The sequence below is a fragment of the Equus caballus genome, chromosome 2 (assembly GCF_041296265.1).
Source record: "Equus caballus isolate H_3958 breed thoroughbred chromosome 2, TB-T2T, whole genome shotgun sequence".
In the NCBI taxonomy this organism is placed as follows: domain Eukaryota; kingdom Metazoa; phylum Chordata; class Mammalia; order Perissodactyla; family Equidae; genus Equus; species Equus caballus.
This window is the reverse complement of record NC_091685.1, coordinates 16719953-16738135: the sequence shown is the minus strand read 5'-3', so window position 1 is coordinate 16738135 and position 18183 is coordinate 16719953. Positions and strand designations below refer to the sequence as shown.

General features: G+C 57.5%; 1 protein-coding gene across 5 annotated transcripts in view; it reads right to left on the bottom strand.

The window, feature by feature from the left end:
- The window catches only part of HIVEP3 (HIVEP zinc finger 3), a 469251-nt gene that overhangs the window by 1286 nt on the left and 449782 nt on the right, over nucleotides 1–18183 (bottom strand). For all 5 annotated transcript variants that reach the window (XM_023632292.2, XM_023632308.2, XM_070248788.1 and 2 more), the window contains 3 exons: nucleotides 12915–13090; nucleotides 6515–6601; nucleotides 1202–2115 (listed from right to left, as the gene is read on the bottom strand). In XM_023632292.2, the coding sequence (XP_023488060.2) occupies nucleotides 1202–2115; nucleotides 6515–6601; nucleotides 12915–13090 (1177 nt within the window). The remainder of the gene's footprint in view (nucleotides 1–1201; nucleotides 2116–6514; nucleotides 6602–12914; nucleotides 13091–18183) is intronic.

The window sequence follows — 18183 nt, the reverse complement described above, 5'->3', positions numbered from 1 at the left end:
CAGGGTGAGGCAAGGGTTCCATGCTGGGCCCAGGGAGACCCCGAGCCCTTGCAGCGAGGAGGTGGGCCACCTGAGATCACAGAGCAAGTCTCGACTGAGTCAGAACCGAGTTCTGACTCCCTGCCCATGGTGACGCCCTATGCCGGTGCCCTCTCTGGAACGGGCCATCCCCAGTCCTCCAGGGACCGTGTGCACTCTCAGGCCCCATAGTCTCCAGGCATCTGGCCAGCATGCCTGTCTGTGGAGGACGGGGGTGCTCCGGCGAGGGGGCCCTCTATCTTGGTTCTGCTGCCTCTCCTGTTCCTAAAATGGTCTTGAACCAACTTCACCCTTGGACATGATTTCCCACTCAAGGCTCTTGGCCTTCTCCCACCACCAGGAATTTTAATGTGACCCCAAACTTAAAAATCAAGGAAAGATTCCTAGATCATGCTCCTCTAGGAGCTTGAATCTCTGAGTGATGGTGTCAATGCTGCTGATGGTGGCCGGTGGTGTTGGGTCATGACAATATGGTGACAGAAAAGGTGTCGGAAGGTGAAGGTAAGTTGATCATGATAGTGGTGTCAGTGCTGGAGGTCATGACAGCGGTGTTGACAGGGATGGTATTGGATGTGATGGCAGTGACAGGGAGGGTGGTGACAACAGTGATGGTGACTGTGCTGATGATATGACAACACTCATCAGGCTGATGGGGTGGCAGGAATGGTGTGTTGGAGTGTAAGGATGGCAGAGATAGCGTTGGCGATGGAGACAGCGATGTCACTGATGCTTTGGCAGGGATGGTGTTGGCTGTGGTGTGTCTGAGGGCTCCGGTGCCAGGGATGCTGGAGATGTGCTGGTTGTGGTTAAGCTGTGCCATCTGTGCAAAGAATACATGGGGATGGGGTGGGAGGAAATGGCAGAAGTATTTACACGCACGTCCAAGACCACACCACTTGTGAGTCACAGAACCCGGATTTAATCCTGGGGAGTCCAGCTCCAGAGTCTGTGCTCTGCTGCTTCTGAGGCTAAATCAACTGGTTTCAGGCACCCAGCCTGGTGCCTGGCATAGGAGGTACCCAATAAACATTTGCTAAGTTCGTAGGAACCACTGAGCTGGCAGGACTGTTGACTCTAGGAGTGACGTCTGAGGGTGGAATGAACTTGCAGCCCCACACCCACCAGGGAGAAGTGGCCCAGCCCCCCCGGGGCAGGAACTCACCCACGTGGAGGTGCAGGTCTCGGGGCTTCTGCCGAGAAGCTTGTGAGGTAGAGGCGCGGGCGGGTAGAGAGCCCGCGGGGCCAGCCCCGAGCCTGGGCCACGCTCGCCCGCCGAGGGGCTGCCGGGCCCCACCGAGGCCCACTTCCCGGGCAGTGCTGACCGTGGTGGTGACTCGGCCTGGCCTGGAGGCCGTCTCCTGGTGGGTGAGTGTCTGGAGGGGCCTGGGTCTGTGGCGCCTTCGCGTTCTGGAGGCAGATGCGCTCGAGGGGGCAGCTCCCGTCCCAGGGGGCGGGGGGTGAGAGGAGACAGCTCAAGTCTTGGAGACCCGCAAGGGAGAGGGCCCATCTGGGGACCAGGCGGACTGGAGGCTGAGGCCTGTGGCTCTCGGGCCGGTGAATGTCGCTGGGGAGACGAGTCGCTTTTGGTTAGTGAGTATTTGTGGGCGAGCAGTGGGCGGCTGCCTGCTTCTTTGCTTGGGGACCACGGCCTTCTCGGGGACATGGCCTTGGAGCTCAGGGCTGAGCCTGTGTCCTTCTCCATGGGGCCCGAAGGGGCTGGTCCCAGCCGGGGGAGGCACAGGATGCTTTGGCTGGACGTGGAGCAACTGCTGGCTGCCAAGGGCTCGGCTTCCGAGACTGAGCTGCCCCGTGGGGCCTGGTTGCCAAACGTGGCCTCTGGGGTGGGAGGGCCCTGAACGGGCGAGGAGTCTGCCGGTAGGGTGGCCGGTGGGCCGGGCGGGGGTGCCTCCGAGGACGGTCCTGATGGCTCATCCTGGCTCTCCTCCTCGTCCTCATCCTCGTCTTCATCCAGGTCCGAGTCTGAGTCCGAGTCCTCCAGGTCTGAAAACTGGTGCTCTGCCACGGCCTCTGAGCCCTCTCGCCCTTCCGAGTCCTGGAACGGGTCGTCACTGGTTCCTGAGGGGCGAACACAGGAGAGCCAGGGTCACAGCTGGCCCCAGGCCTCCTCCTCTCTAAGCCCCCATGACCTCGTCTGCAAGCTGGGCCTGAGAGTCATAACAACAGCACAAGATTGTTGAGAGGATGAGGGATGTGACAGGGGGATACTTTGTAAACAATCACAGTGAACAAGGATGTGACAGGGGGACACTTGGTAAACAATCACAGTGACAAAAATTACTTTGTATCTGCCCTGCACCAGGTTCATTTCTAAGGGCTTCGTGTGCATTAATTCATTTAGTCCTCAAATAATCTGATGAGGTTGGCACTATTCTTATCATCATGTTACAGAGGAGGAAACTAAGGTAAGAAAGATTCAGTGACTTGCTCAAGTAAGGTAAGTGTAGGGCTAGGACTGAACTACAGCAAATAAAACAGGCTTCCTGGTTTTTTTTAACAGTATTTCAGTGCTGGCTCCTCTATGGGCAAGTTAAGGCACCTTGTTGTGCTGCAGTCTTCCCCTTTGTCGAATGAATGTGACGGTCTCAACTTATGGGTTTGCAAGGAGGAGTAAATGCACACTTGGCACAAAGCAAGGGCTCAGATAATTATGGTCACTCTTAACACACTCCTGAAGAAATCTATTTTTCCGGCACCCAGCAGCCATGCTGGCTGGTCCAGCAGCACTGGGCCGTGCTCAGTCTAAACACACACCTGCCACCGTGGCAGGGTTCCTGCAGGCTGGTAGGGCACCTGGCAGGTGGCAGGCCCTGGCCCCTGTGGAGGTTTGGCTAAGCTGGCCTTGGCCAAGCATGCTCCATCCCGGCTGCTCTTCTCCAGGGGAGGTGCTGCCCTTGCAGGACCCCTGCTGCCCCCAGCCAGGGTGGGGGAGTGGAGCTCTGAAATGCCAATCTCCTGGTCTAGCTTCTGGTGCGGCAGCCCCACCCAGTCCTGGGCACCTCGAACATGCCACAGGTCTAGTTTGGCCATCTCTGAAATGGGCAGCCATCGGGACTCTGAGGAGAGCTCTGCTAACACCTGGCCCACCTGCCAGGTTCCTGAGGGTTGGTGTCCTGTGGGCCCATCGCCAGGTTCATTGCCAGCCCCACCACCTCACTCAGACACACCAGCACCCATTCCATTACTGACCAAGAGGGCCAGACACACAAGCTGACTCAGGTCACTAGTGCAACCAGGCTTCCAAGCCGCATCTTGCCAAGCTGCCCCGGGGCCAAAAAGCCAGCATTCCCGCTTCCAATAACTCAGCATGCAGCAGACAGATGCACGAGATGGACAGCAGAGGGCATTCAGGAGGATGTAGGTCGAAAACTATGGGATGGAGCTCAGGCTGGCAGGTGGAGGGAGGTCTGTGGGGCCAAGGGCAGGGTCTCCTGGCAGCTGGGAGCAGCGATGAAAAAGGGCCAGGGGCCAGGGCTTGGAAAGCGAGTAGGCATGGGGATGTGGGGTGCAAAACAGACTTCAGAGCTTTGCCCCAGCATTTACTTCCCTGCCTAGGACTCAGGGGGGGCCACTTCAGCCCCAGGAGTTCACCTGTCTCATTCCTCATTTACATATGGGGAAATCCAGGCCCAGAGGGGGCAAACGCTGCCCCAAGATAACAAAGGGAGTAGTGGCTGAGTCAGGACCAAGGTTTACAACCCTTGCATTATTACACTGCCAGTTTAAAAATGACTTTATGCTTTGAGAAGCAGGAAACGGTCTGGGTTTGAATCCCAGCTCCACCCCTGCCTTGCTGTGTGATGTTGGATAATTTACTCTCTCTCTCTGTTCAGTTTCCTTATCTGTAAAATGGGGGTAAGAGTCATAAAAGCCACCACATGAAGCTGTTGGGAGGATTATGAGGGTCTGACACATAGTATTTACCCAATGAACCTTAGCTATCATCATCTCCAGTACCCCACGACCTCAGCAGACAGGCAGCATTGTGAGCATTTCACAGTTGAAGGTCAGAGGGTAGAGCTACTAGCGAGGGAGAGTCGGGGAGACCAGCATCTCCTGATACCCAGCGGGGAAGGCTCCTAAAGACCCTCTGGGCCCTTTGAGGCCCAGAGAAGTGCGGTGGCCCGCCCGAGGTACCAAGTGCAGGAATGATGGAAGCCAAGGGTCCCCTGCCCAGCGCGGGGTTTGCTAGGCCCCCCACATCTGGGCTCCTGCAGGGCTCTGAGATGCCCCTGCCCGGATGGCCCATTCCCAAAGCCCCTCCTGGAGCTGCTGGCCACTGCAGGGATCGCCGCCAAGGCTCCACCAAGCCCTGCCTGCCCCAGACTGGGACCGCGGAGACGGAAGGAGGGCGCCGAGGGGGTCTGGCCACACGGTGGCGCTGGTGCCCAACGGCCTCACCGTCAGGGGCGGGGCTGCGGCGCTGGCCTGGCCACCGGGAGGCAGTCGTCCCTTCCGGGCCATGCTCCTGATCGCCGCTTCTAACAGGCATGTTCCTCCTGGAAACTTCCTCATCGCGGCAAGTGGCAACTCCATCCTTCCAGTTTCTTAGGCCATAAACCTCCGAATCAGCCTAGGCTCCTTTTTTCTCATGCCTCGCCCCCTGCCGTCCGTGTGTCAACAAAACCTGTCGGGTCTACCGGCAGAGTGTCTCCAGAACCCCATCACTTCCGCCTCCACTCAGTCCACCCGGTCCAGGCCAAGGCGCGCTCAGCCTGGATCACTCTCTCCAGCCGCGCCTCCTACCGGCCGTCCTCTGCACGCAGTCAGATCTAGGAGCATCAGAGACGTCACTCCAGGGGACAGCCAAGTCCGCCCCCTGACCTTCAGGGCCCTAGCTCTCTCTGACCTCATCTCCCCCGACTCTGGCCCTCAGGGGCTGTGCTGTTCCTACTGCGTGCGGGAGAGCCTTTCCACAGACCTCACCTGAATTTCCTGACCGCGGGCTTCATGCCCTCTGCTCATACCACGCTAACAAAGGCCCCTCCCCACACTTCCCAGCCCCTCGCTTTGATTTTTTGCTTCACACTCGCCCCTGCCCTATTCCGCATTTGTTCATTGCCATAGAATGTGGGCTTCCTGAGGACAGGAACTATGTTCTATTCGCTGTGGAATCTCCAGCACCTAGAACAGCCTGGAACAGGACTGGTGCTCAGAAATTATTTCTGGAATGAATGCATTGATTTTGTCCTCGAATAAGGTGGGTGTGGTCATCCTTTTTTGCCTCATTGGAAAAATGAGGCTGGGAGAGGGGCAGGGACAAGCCCAGGGTCCGTCAGAGGACCTTGGTGTGCAGCCAGTCATAACCTCCTGACTCCCACCCAGGGAGGGCACAGCCTCCCCTGCCCAGCCCGCCAGGCACGGGTGGCGTGGAGCCTGCATTTTTGTGTGAACTTGGGCACCTGCCTTTACCTGTCTGAGCTTTACTTGCCTTAAACACGTTTCTACCACCAGCTATGAAGCCTCAGTGAGACATCTGTAAATGGCCTGGTGGACATTCTCGATAAGCATGGTAATCGCACATCCTTGTTTTGGAGGGAATAGCCCCAAGTTTATGGTGTTCTGTTCATTAAAGGTGATTTATTTCACCTAAAAGGAAATATGATCTAACTCTTTTGTAAGACTGCAAATATATCCCCCAATCAGAAAAACAAAAGCAGAAACACACACACACACACACACACACACACACACACACACACCCCCCCTTCTTTGTCACGCTTTGTCCTGATTCTGGTTTTAGGGAATCTGGTCAAAGGTTTGCCTGGTGCAGGAGGAATACCTCTGGCCTCCCCCTGCTGGGGGGACTGCCTGTCCGTCCACCTGCCAAAGCCCCTCCGGCCTCCTCCCAGGATGCTGAGGCTGGGCAGTACCCAGCTAGACCCACTGCCTTACACTCACCTTCTCCTCTGCCCTTCTTCTCAGAAACTGACTCTCACATGCCTCTTGCTGGTGTACAGGGCTGGGATGCGGGATAGGGTTGGGAGGTGACAAGTTCTGGCTTTGGCTTTCCTGAAAGCCTCTGGCTTTAAAAGGCCCAGTGTGAGGCCCAGGCCCAGAGCGTGTAGGTGTGAGTGTGGGTGTGAGCCATCAGTGTCATTGTGAGGATTTGCTGAGATCACTCACGGCGTGTGTTTAGAACATGCCTGACACACCATGGTGTGCGGTCAGTGTTGACTGTAATTACCCATGTATCAATTTATTCAATATACATTCACTGAGCACCCATGGGGCGCCAGGTGCTCCACCACATGGCAGAGAGGAATGCACAGTAGCTACGGCTGCACAGCACGTACTGTAAGTGTACAGAGAGTGGGGGTGATCATGCTGTGAGTTTAACCTTCGTCTCCCAGTAGCTGGGAAAACCGGAGGAGAGGGCATGGCTCAGGGAGGGGAGGAAGAGGGGGGGGGGGCAGGGGAGAGGAAGAGGGAGAGGAGGAAGTTGGCGACTCGGTACCTTCTTCGGCTTCCAGCTCCTCCAGCACCCCCGTCTCTTGGCACTTTTTGCTGTGGGCCTTCGACTTCATGTGCTTAGTCAGATTCCCTGGAAAGGAATGAGAACGGACTCAGGTTTGGCTGGAGGGCAGGGGGCCAGGGTGGGCCCGGGGCTCACAGAGGCAGCACCTGCCTAGCTTCTCAGACCAGTCGAGGCCCTGCCAGCTGCAGGGGCTGGGCAGGGGCCCAGGCATCCCTCTGTCCAGGTGCTTAGGCTGGGATGTGCAGCCAGAGCCGCCATTCGAGGCAGTACCCAGGAGATGGGGTAGGGTGGGTGTGGGGCTGTGAGGGCACAGAGGGTATAATGAGGAAGTGAGATGCTGGTTAAAAAAACAAACAAAAAGGAAATTAAAAGACAACTCATGTGTAATAGGTTTTTCCTGCTTTTCCTGATGAGTGACACTCATCAAACAGGATTATTGGCCATCTCAAATGCTGGGATGACAGCGGGGTTCCCATTAACCAACATGGTGGGTGGGTACTGAGGATGCCCTTCCAGCGGAGCACACTTCTGGGCAGACTACAGGGAAGAATCTTAGGGTTTGGGAAGAGAAACCAGGACAAAGTTGCTGCTAGAAATGGAGAGAGGGCAGAAGGTGTAAGGAAGTCTGCTGGACAGGGACCTGGGAGCCACAAGGCTGGAGCCCAAGCCTTGACTTCCTTGACACAGGTCACTGTGCATGCAGTCACAGGTGGGGTGCCCAGCTCCATGCCTACAAAGCCCTTGGGGGGTGGCTGACTCTGCCCCAAGTGGTCAGTCCAGCTCCACAGACTGATGAACAGTGGCAGGAGCTCTGTGGAATCAGGGGAAAGGCACCAACAGCTTCCCTTCTCCTCCACGTGTGCCTAGCACTTCCCAGGCACAAAGCTCTGCGGCAGGAGTGCTCTGTGAGGGAGAGGCAGAGCACCCCCAGCTTGCCCCAGGAGGACGCAGCACAGACGCCTCAGGATGTTCCTCTGGGCCCAGCAGGCACCTCCAAACTATGACATGTTCACTGTTGCTCTGCAGATTGCTGTGTTTCCATACGGTCATTCATACAATAAATAATAAGCTCCCTGAATCAGGTACTCTATCTCATTAATCTTAATTGGCGAGTTTGAATGGATGGATGGAAGAGAGAAGAATGGACTCCTGGAACAGTCACATAGAGAGATTGGTGGGTGGATGGGTGGATGGATGGATGGATAGATGGATCAGTGGGTAAGAGGAAATATGGAGTGAAGGAAGAACAGGAAGAAGATGGACAGACGGATTGGACACTGGATTAGATAGGCACATGGATAGACAGATGGGGATAGATGATTAAATGAAAAAAATGGAAGGAAAGATAGTCAATAAACAGATCGGAAAATGGAGCAGTGGATAGGAAGAGACATGGGATGAATGGGAGAATGGCTGGTTGGATGGACGAATGGATGTATGCACAATATATGCCCAGGAGGGCAGGCAGACAGGAGGATAAGAGAATGGGAAGGTGGACGGAAGGATGGATTGGTGGGAGGATGAATGGGAGGAACAAAGAGGATGAAAATAAATGGGAAGACAAATGGATAGGAAGACAATTAGATGAGGGGATGGGAGAAATAGATAAACAGGAGGATGGATGGATCGATGGATGGATGATGGATAGATGGGTAGGTGAATAGGGAGAGAGAGCCCACGGATGAAACAAAGGGAGCTTCTAAATCATTCTGAGAATTTTAGGGAAACTTTAGGGTTTTGCTGAGAGGGGAATGGGAACCCTAAGTTGGGATTCCCTGGGGTGTGGAGGTCAAGGGCAGCAGGGGTGGAAGGGGAGCCCTTTCCTTCCTCCCGTTAGTCCTGGTCCATGGCTGTATCCTTCCCAACTCAAATTTTTCTCCTATAACTGGACAGAAAACTGGATCTTCTACTTCTGGCCAAAGGGGGAGCAGAGTCATAACTTCCAGAGTCATCCTGCAGCCAGCGGGTCCCCAAAGGTCCCAATCCAACATCAAGGGCCTCTGCCATCACTGTGGTGAGGAGGCAGAGCCTGAGTAGGATGTCAAGGGGTGGTAAAGGCAGCTGGAGTTTTCCATGGGCCAGAGACACTAACTGTGCCCTAAGATTCTGGAACCAGCCCACTGTCCCTTGACTACCCCAGACATAGAGGACTATGAATACTGCTCATTCTGGCTATGACATTATTTGTTGTACATGTTTTGCCTGGAAGGTTTGGGTCTCTATTCAACCAAGTCAGATGCTGAGTGGACAATGGTGCATAATAACCCTGCGTGGGAAATGCTTTTCTCATCACGGAGGTAAAGTGTTGGAAGGAACCTCACAGACCATGAACCCAACCCCCACCAGGCCTGGGGTTTTCCTGCTCTGCTCTAACTCCAGGTCCAGGTGCTATTAGAGAAGAGGATTGGCTGGGATGTGTGGGAGGGCTCCTCTTGACCAACACGGTGAAACAGCCAGCCAAGGCCACACTGCTCATTAGCACAGAGCCCCGTCTGGAACCAGGTCTCAGGACTCCAATGGCCTCAGGACTCTATACTAGCAGAATGGAACCAGGATGGTCTAGGAGCTTGAGGGTCGTGGGTTTGAATTCGGGCTCTACCACTTGCTAGCTGTGTGTTCTCCGGCAAGTTTCTTAACCTTCTGAGCCCTCCTTTCTGCAACTGTAAAGAAATACCTACCTCTCAGCGACACCCGGAAGCGTTGATGAGAAAACACCCATAAAATGGCAGCAGAGTGTGCCTGGCAGAGAGCAGATGCCCACCACGTGCAATCTCCCTCCTTCTCACACCATGTGCAGCCTCCCTCCCAAGATAGTCACTCTTTATTGAGCACGGGGGACTCTGCCACCTCTGCTGTGTGTGGAGGAGAGGGATGCTGAGATGATGCTTGTGATGCAAATGGCTTTACTTCAGTCTGGGCTCAGGGTTCCCAGGAGAAGGCACCAGGCAGCCCCCTGAGGCCTGCTTCTCCTCTGTCCCTGCCCCTGGAGGCTGCAGGGAGGAGTCTGAGGCAACTTTGCCTGGACAGGACATGTGGGTCACAGGAGCTGAACCAGCAGCCTTGAGCGTTAGCCGGCGCCCTCCCAGACTTGCCCTCCCTGGGCCTGTCTCCTCCTCTGTGAACGGAAGGAAGTGTACCAAATGGCCACAGGTGTCATTTTTGGCCTGGGCACCGTTTCCCTGTCAAGGGGCAGAACCCCGGCTTGCCAAGCAGCACCCACAGCCTCTCATAGTTGTCCCAGGCCCCCACCAAAAGCCAGACAGAACTGGAATGAAGGAGGAAAGGCAAGTGGAAGGAAAATGATGGACATCTGGAAGAGAGGTGAAACTTCTGCTGATAAAATCAGCCAATGACCCTGTCTGCCTCGTTTGGCTTTGACCAACTGCCCTCCCTCTGTCCCCGCGGCCTGGTGGACGTGAGGCCCACCCACAACTGCCATCTGTGTCCCCCGAGGCGATCGGCGCAAGGGCCTGTACATGGCAAAGCCACTCTGCTGGCCTCTGGGAACCGTCTGAGAGAAGGAGCCCCAGATCTCCACAGGGACATCCTGGCAGGCCTTTCCCGGCCCCACCCACTGCGACACCCCTCAGATAGTGCCCAGGGGCCGGAGCTGCCACCACAACATCTAACATGGAGACAGAGACATAGACAGGCAGACAGAGACGGACAAGAAGGACTCTCTGGGCCCGGGCGCAGCCAGGGGGTGGTGATGGAGGGCCCCCAGGACCACCAGGCCCAGCCTCAGCCCTCACACAGCCTGGCTGGGCCAGAGCCCAAGGGTCTGAAGGTTGGGAGGAAATGGAGGCAGCCTGATGGGGGCTGGGAGCCGCGAGAGGAGGGGCATGTGGTATCTGAGTGATGGCTGAAGGGCCCACCACTCCAGGAAGACACATGGCTCGTGGCCTAGAAGGAAGAGGAACCTCAGTGCCGGCTGCTTCCCTCACTGTCCTGAGTGCAGAGACAGCCAAGAGCCAGCCTTCTCGGCTTTACCCTGCGGCCCCCCAACCGGCCCCTCTCTGCGGTCATTGAGTGTGAGATCCACTGTTTCAGATCTGCTCACTGCTTCTGCTCTGGAAGGTACTGTCTTCCAGAAGCCTCTGGGAGCATTTGAGGAGAGCGCAGCACACCTCCTGATGGCTGGTGGAGAGCCAGGCCTTCGGGGCAGCACGGGAGAGCCCGCACAATCTGGCTCCACATCCTGGGGCTCCAGGGCCAGGGCATGCAGAGAATCTGCAGCCCCTCCCCAAGGTTCCGCACTCTCAACCCCCAGGACTCTGTCCTGGCTCAGAGGGGCCTGGTATGGCTTCCAAGTCAGGCATCTCCTTGGTAAAAAGCTATGTTCCTACCAAGGATGCAGGCCTCTCTCAGGCAAAGAAACACCAGGGCTTTTCTCTCCACAAAGGCAGTGGGAATGGAACAGAGACCGCTGGGCTCTGGCTGGGAACTCAGCCGGATGGGCCGTGGCTGGGTGATGGCTCCCTGGGGTGGTGGGCAGCTCTGTGCAGCCTGGGGCTGGGAGGCGCTCTAAGGACTAGGCTCCTCATGCTGTGAATGGCACCGTGTGGTCCCCTGGACACCCCCTGGGAGCAGGGGCAGCAGCTGGGATCCATGCTGGAGGCCACCTGTTTGGCCACCTGGTTTTACCATTTCTTCCAGAAAATGGGGAACACTGCTCACAGAGGAAGATGATGGGGGTGATGCCAGGAGGCAGGGGTCCTGGGTTCTAGTTACAGCTCTAGCTTTAACAGTCACTTCCATTTTGGGGGAGCCACTTTCTTTTCTTTCAAGGGGGGCTTAGACAAGAGGTTTCTGGCGTTCAGAATCAAAGACTGTTATTTAAACCGTCAGCCAATTATTCCCATCTCTCTCCTCCATAAAGTCCCAACTGGCCACCTAAGGCCAGGGGAAGTGGGATTGTGGGGGACACATTGGGGACAGAGCCCCCCCACCAGGGCTGAGTCACCCTGGGTGAGCCGCCCTGGACATGTCAGGGCTCCAGGCCTATCTGCCCTCTCCGGGAGCCCTTTGGGACACTGTTTACGAGCCATCAAGAGAGAAGAGGGCCAGAGATGGGAAGTAGGAGGGTGGGCGCCTCCATTCACCCCAAAATCTTCGTGGGAAAGTTTGAGCTCCACTTGAGAACGATGGCTAGAGCACAGAGGCGGGCAGGGGGTTGGTTAACAGGGTTAGGAGACCAGAGACAGGTACCTGGTCCGAGAGGAGGCCATGAGCCAGGGATGTGATAAACTGCCCCCTGACTTAGCACAGAGAGAACAGAGGGGCCAGCAAGAGGTGGAGGAAGTGAGGAGGGCTGAGACTCGGTGAGGCCCTCCTCGGAGCTGCCGCTCAACCTCTCTTGCTGGAAGCAGCTTTACCAACAGGAGGAAGGTCAACAAGTGGCAGAGCTGAATCTGCTCTCCAGGTCCATCCACTGCAAACCACATGGCTCGAGCCAGGGCTGGCGTGGAGGCCCCCAGCTTGCTTAAGGAGAAGGCAGGACCCTGATGCCCAGACCCTGGCCAAGAATCTGCAGAACACAAGAGGCTGAAGCCACCAGAGTGTCGGGAGCCCCAGGCCTCCCTCTGAGGCACCTTCGTCTGCTCAGCTACCAGGAAGCAAGGAACACGCTGCAATGTCCTCCCTGCCTGAATGAGCAGGGAAGAGCTCGATCCGAGGCCCAGGGACCCAGCCCCACTCGTCCACGCCAGGCGCTGGGGGGGCTGCAGCAGGCCAGGCCACCACTGCCTCCCATCACAGCTCTCTGGCTGCACACCCTCACCGGCCAGTCCTCCTTCCTTTCCCAGGTGACCGCCAGAGCCTGGGCTGACCCTGCTGTGGAGTGTGGCAGGGGCAGGAAGGACAGGCCTGCCGCTCTGGGTGTGGGGAGAGCCGGGCCCTGTGCTGAGAGCTGCAGAGAAGCTGGGCGGAGCAGGAACGTGGTCCGAGTGGCGAGGCGGGTGGAGGCAGGGGTGAACTCTGGCATGAGAAGTGACCATGCGAAGTGTGTTAAGTGGCTGGGAGTGGAATGGATTTCCAAACGCGAGAGTGGCAGTGACGAGTGCGGATGCTGGAGCTCATCGGCTCGGTGGACAGAGGGCTAAGGAGACATGCAGAAGGAAGGGGGGATGAGGTCAAAGCAAAACCAGGGACTGGGCACAAGAGCGCCGCCCGGCCGGGTGGGATCCAAGAGGATGGGCGGGGGCAGCCAGGGCGCCACTGCCCGGTCTGTGGCCGGCTGCTCTGCCAGTGGGGAACCCAGGAAGTGGGGGGGTCCCAGGCCCCAGGCAGAGAGGTCTGGGCCTCTGGGCTCTGTGTTGGGGCTCCCTGAGGGGAGCCCCTGCTGTGGGCAGGGGCTGTGCCCCAGCTGACTGTCTCTTACCTTTGGTTTTAAAAGCAAAGTGACAGTGCTTGCACACATAGGGCCGGACGTCAGTGTGGGTGCGGATGTGCTTCTTCAGCATGCTGGGCTTCTTGCAGCGAATTCCACACTCCTCACAAACATATTTCCCTCGGCCGCGGCCTCGCACATAAACATACTCTTCGTTTGATTTGTACCTATGAGCAACAGGCGTCATGGTAAAGGAAAAACAAAAGGAGGAGAAGAGGCAGCTTCCCACCTCAGAAGGCGCACGCGCTTCCTAGCTGCATGCAGCCCAGGACGGACATCGGGAGAGCAGGACGCGGAACCAGAGCACAGCATGGGGTGGGGGCGATCGATCGCCGCGGGATCTGCCAGGGACCCCGGCCCGGGCCCTGCCCCTCCTTTCCCTGCAGGGGCAGCAGGGCCTGGCGCTTCCTGCCGGGGATGAAGCCACAGGTCTGCAGGGAGGCCTCTGTTCCTGAGCCTCAGCACCAGCTTCTGCTCACAGAGCCCAGCCACTCTGGGCCACCAGTCACAAAGAGAGTAGAAGAGATAACAACCCCAGCTCCAACAGCGGTCGGTCGTTTACCAAGTGCTCCCTGCGCGCTGGCCCTTCACCCGAATTCAGTCATGGTCACCGACAGGAGCCCTTGCGAGCCCGAGGCTCCCTCAGCCAGAAAGGGGCAGAACTAGGCCCTGAACCTGCCTGTCCACCTCCCACGAGGGGCAGCAAGTGCTAAAGCAGTCTGCTAGGAAGCCGCCCAGATGCCGCCGTGTGCGGGGAGGCACGAGGGACGGCCGTCACTCCCCTGTCTTCGGTTTGAAAGCAGGAGGCCTGCACTCCCTCATCTCCAGCAGGGCTGGAAGCTCTCAGGACCCAGGCTCCAGCCCCCTCGCCTCTCACGGGGCCCCCAGGGATCACTTGAGGTCACAGTGGGAAGTGCCAACAGCTTTCAGGAGCCTCCTGGGGTGGCCGGCTCACCTGCTGGGCCTCAGGGCCATGACGCTCTTGGAGCCGAATCAGAATGCTCTTATTTCCACTTAGAAGGAAACGCGCTCGACCCCCACAAGCTCACTCAGCACAATCCTCATCAAATTGCCTTCTTGGTCTAATGCTATAGATGTGCAAGTCCCCCGATGAGGGCAGCGAAGGCTGCCATGGGCAATGGGCCAGGCAGGGGGTCCTGGCATAATTCCAGGAGAGCTTTCTGATTCATGAAGCCTGGAGGTCCCATGAGGGGGCCTTGGGGCATGTACGGCCTCTGGGCCTGCTAAGCACGCCTCCAATGCCCACCCTGCACAACACGCCTCTGTCCGGGGGGGCTCCACACCCGAACTCTGGGGGGCGGGGAGGTGGTTGGGTAGAGGTGAGGCAGAGACAGCAGCTGCGACTCAATCCTGCTCCAGTGGGGTGATCAGCTTACAGCTGAGAGGACATCACAAGGATGGGCTTGAAAGAGGGGACTCTAAGCGGGGGCTGGCAGCCAGCAGCAGAGTGATCACCCTCACACACTCACACACACACTCTCACACACACATACCACCTCTCCACTCTCATACTCAAACACACACTCTCTCACATATACCCACACTCACATACTGACACACTCACACACACACCTTGACATACACACATACTCACACTCATATACTCACACACACACACACTCACCAACCCCCCACCCACACAGTGACAAGCACACTTCCCCCCTACTCTCACACACACACTCACATACGGACTACTGTCCATGAGTACAGGCGGAGCCTGCTTTTTTTTTTCCCTCAGCTTTAGCCAACTGAGGCCTCTCAAGTTGTCTAAAACCGCCCTTTCTTCCCCTCACGGGCCCTGACAGGGCAGTTTCAGGGCGCAGTCCTCAGGTAGGGAGGGCCCACTCTTCCCCTGATCTAGGGCAAAGCACCAGCTCGTGTTCATGGGGAGGAAGTGAAGACCACGGGGCCGGCGGGAGAAATGACTGGTTTTGCCCTTAGGAAGAGCACTCTACGGGCAAACACCGGTGTCTGCCTCCCAGGGACAGCGGCTCACCCCATGCAGCAAGCCTCCTGGACCCAAACCAGCTACCCACACCTGGATTTTAATTCCCGTGTTGCCGGGTTCCCCTGGGGCCCAGTCTGAGATGGGGCGCCCTTTCCCCAGCAAGAGAGGAAAGAGGTGAGAACGGCTTGGTCTCCTCTTAGCGCTGGAGGCTCTGCCACCTCCTGGACATCAACCTCCACTGGCCCTGCTCGGCGGGTCCATGACCTCTCCTCCCCTCCGACTCCCAACCACAACGGCGTCCTCCAGTGTGCCCCTTCCCTGTACCCCTACTGTGGGGGCGCTGTGCGGGCTCTCTCACACAGGCCCACAGCCACTCGGACTTCTGCCATCTCTGGGCTTCACTCTATGCCCAAGCCAAGTCAGCAGCACGCACTAGGGTGCATCCATCACAGCTGCTCCCAGACCCTTCACTTCTTCCTCCACAGTGAGCTTAAACCACATGTGGTCTTCCCGAAGAGAGACACACACACACACCGAGAAAGGACGCTGAGACTTCAAGGGCGGTGCCTTGACTTGGAGGAGTCGGGTAGGGGAGGCATATATGCAACCCCATACAACACTTGGTCACACACCAGGGAAGGTGTGCACAGCCAGCTGGGGAGCATAAGGGAGGAGCCTGGCTTGGGAGGGGGCAGGGAGGACCATCAGAGATGGAGAAGGAAGGCAGGACTCCAGAGGGGGGACCCCAGGAGCAAAGGCAGGAGTGTTCAAGGCCTGGAATGTTTGGTGGGTGAGAGCAGATGAGCCCAGACAGGCGGGAGAGGCTGGACCACCTCTGGCCTTGAATGCCACCCTAAGGAGTCTAGACTTGATCAAAGTTGTCTTAAAGACAAACATAAAGTCTCGAAGAGAAGATACTGCCCTGGCACCATGGGGAATGGTCTGGAAGAGGGTGGACTTAGAGTCCGAGCATGCTTTGTGGTTCCCAAAGGGCCCAGTCCAGGGACAGGCATGGGACAGCAGTCAGTGTGGGCTGGACCCTCCTCCCGCCTGAGGCCAACCCCCAACCAGCTCAGGATCAGCAGCTGATACCTAGCAGCTTCCAGGCCTCCCTCTTCTGGTACATTCCACCACTTCCACCACCACGACACAAGCTCAGTAGTTCTCTCTCTCAGCACCAACCAACCAGCCCCAAAGCCTCCTCAGACCCCAACCCGCTCCAGCTACTGCTCCCTCTGCTTCCCTTCTCAACCCCAGCCTGGAAAGGGCTGTCCTGGCCTCCTTACCACCCCCACTCCTGAGCCCACTGCAGCCCAGCTCCGCCAAGGTCACAAGCTGCTAAATCCGAAGGACAGCTGTTTCATGCTGTCTGTCCTCTTGCCCGCCTCTGGAGGGGCCTGCTTGGCTTGGTGACCCCATTCTCTCCCACTGGGTCTGCTCCGCAGGCTCCCTCTTTGCCTCCCTTTCCCATGCCGGTGCTTCCAGGCTACGTGGCCTGACTTTCCCCCTGGATGTTGACGGCTCCCCCATCTCTCTCCAGCTCTGACCTCTCTGCTCCACATCCAACTGCCCCCTCGGCATCTCCCCTGGTGGTCTTTTGGCACCTCACCCCCCATGTGCCCAGAACCATGTTTCCATGTCCCCCGACCTGTATGAGTTCCTCCTGGGTCCCCCTCTCAGTAAATGGCACGCACACCTCCTTGACTGGCCAGGCCAGCTGCCTGGGCTCCATCCTCTGTGCCTCCGTTTCCTTTCCCCTTCATATTCAATCCATCCCCACAACCCGTCAATGCTACGGCCAACATAAGCTCCAAGGAGGTCCACCTCCCTGCCCCCACCAGCCGGGGCCATTATCCTCCCTCTTACAGTGCTGCATCCTTTCTTCACAAAACAGCCTGTGGGAGCTTTCCCAGGACACATGCGGTCCTGCCACTCCTCCCAGCCTGGGAGCCCCACTCAACGCTCCTGTCCTTGCTCTCGGCATAGAGCCCTGCCCCTTCACTCGGAGGACACGGAAGGCCCCGGGCACCACCTGGCCCAGCCACCTCTCCAGCTTGTCTCTCATCAGGTCTCTCTGATCGCCCCTCCCTGCCGCATTCCTCAACAACCACATCAAACGCCATCCGGTGCCTCTGAGGCCCCTTCCTCTGGCCTTCCGCCTGCCCCAGCACCACCTGCTTTCATGTAACCAGCTCCTCTGCTCCTTTGCCAAAAGGCCCCCTCCTGTGGAGCCCTCTCCCACACCTCTGGGCCTGGGGTGTCCCACCCACTCCTCCTGCATGGCACTTGTCCAGCTGTGTGTACTGTAATGGTCTTTTCACAAGTGTCCACATTATCCCCATGAGGGAGGGACTGCATCTACCTCATTCGCTGGTGAATCCCGAGGGCCTAACACAGCACCTGAGACCCAGCCGGTGCTCAGTAAATACTCATCCGACGCACACGAGAAAGCCAAGCCACGGCCTTCTTTCCTCGCATCTGCTATAACCAGACTCTCAGCCTTGATGTTCCCACTCCATGAGTGCCTGAGCACAACTCCACAAGTTCAACCTGATGCTGTGTGCTCCGTAAGGTTGCCACACACAGCTGGTCCCTCCTAACCACGATGGACTGGCTGAACAAGGCCCACTGTCTTTAGGAGCTACTTTGCTCATATGGTAGGTCTGCAGGAGACCTGTGTCTGAGTTCTGGATCCTGCTGGAACTTGCTGGGTGACCTTGCAAGTCACTTCCCCTTCCTTGTAGATGGTCCATCTTCATTGCTCTCAGATATACCAAAGCACTGTCACATGCCTGACCTTATTCAGTGCTCCCATCAACACTTTACCATTGTCCCCAGAAAAGGGAACAGAGGCCCAAAGAGTTCAAGTGACGTGGCCAAGATCACCCAGTGAGCGATCTTGCCCCTTCGCTCCCTGGCCCTGCGCGGACTTGCTGCATGAGTACCTTCAGACGATGCTGACCCAGGCTTCCTGCACCCCTTCCTTCTCCAGGATTCCCAGGGCCTGTAACACCACAGCAAACGAGAGCAGCATCGTTCTCCACCCATCCCTTCCTGAAAGGCCGCCAGCTCTGGGCGGGACCCACAGGTGTTGACAGCTGCAGGAAAATGCCCTGAAAGAGCCGGCGCAGGAAACCAGAAAACCATGGTGGGGCCCCAGGGGCAAGGTCCTGCCTCCCAGGTCTGCTGGCTCCTCTCCCCTCCCCAAAGGCTGCCCCTTGCCCAGGGGGAGAAGTGACCGACCCCCCTGCCTGTTTCAAGGCTGCAAGACAGTCCCTGTCTGCCAGGTCT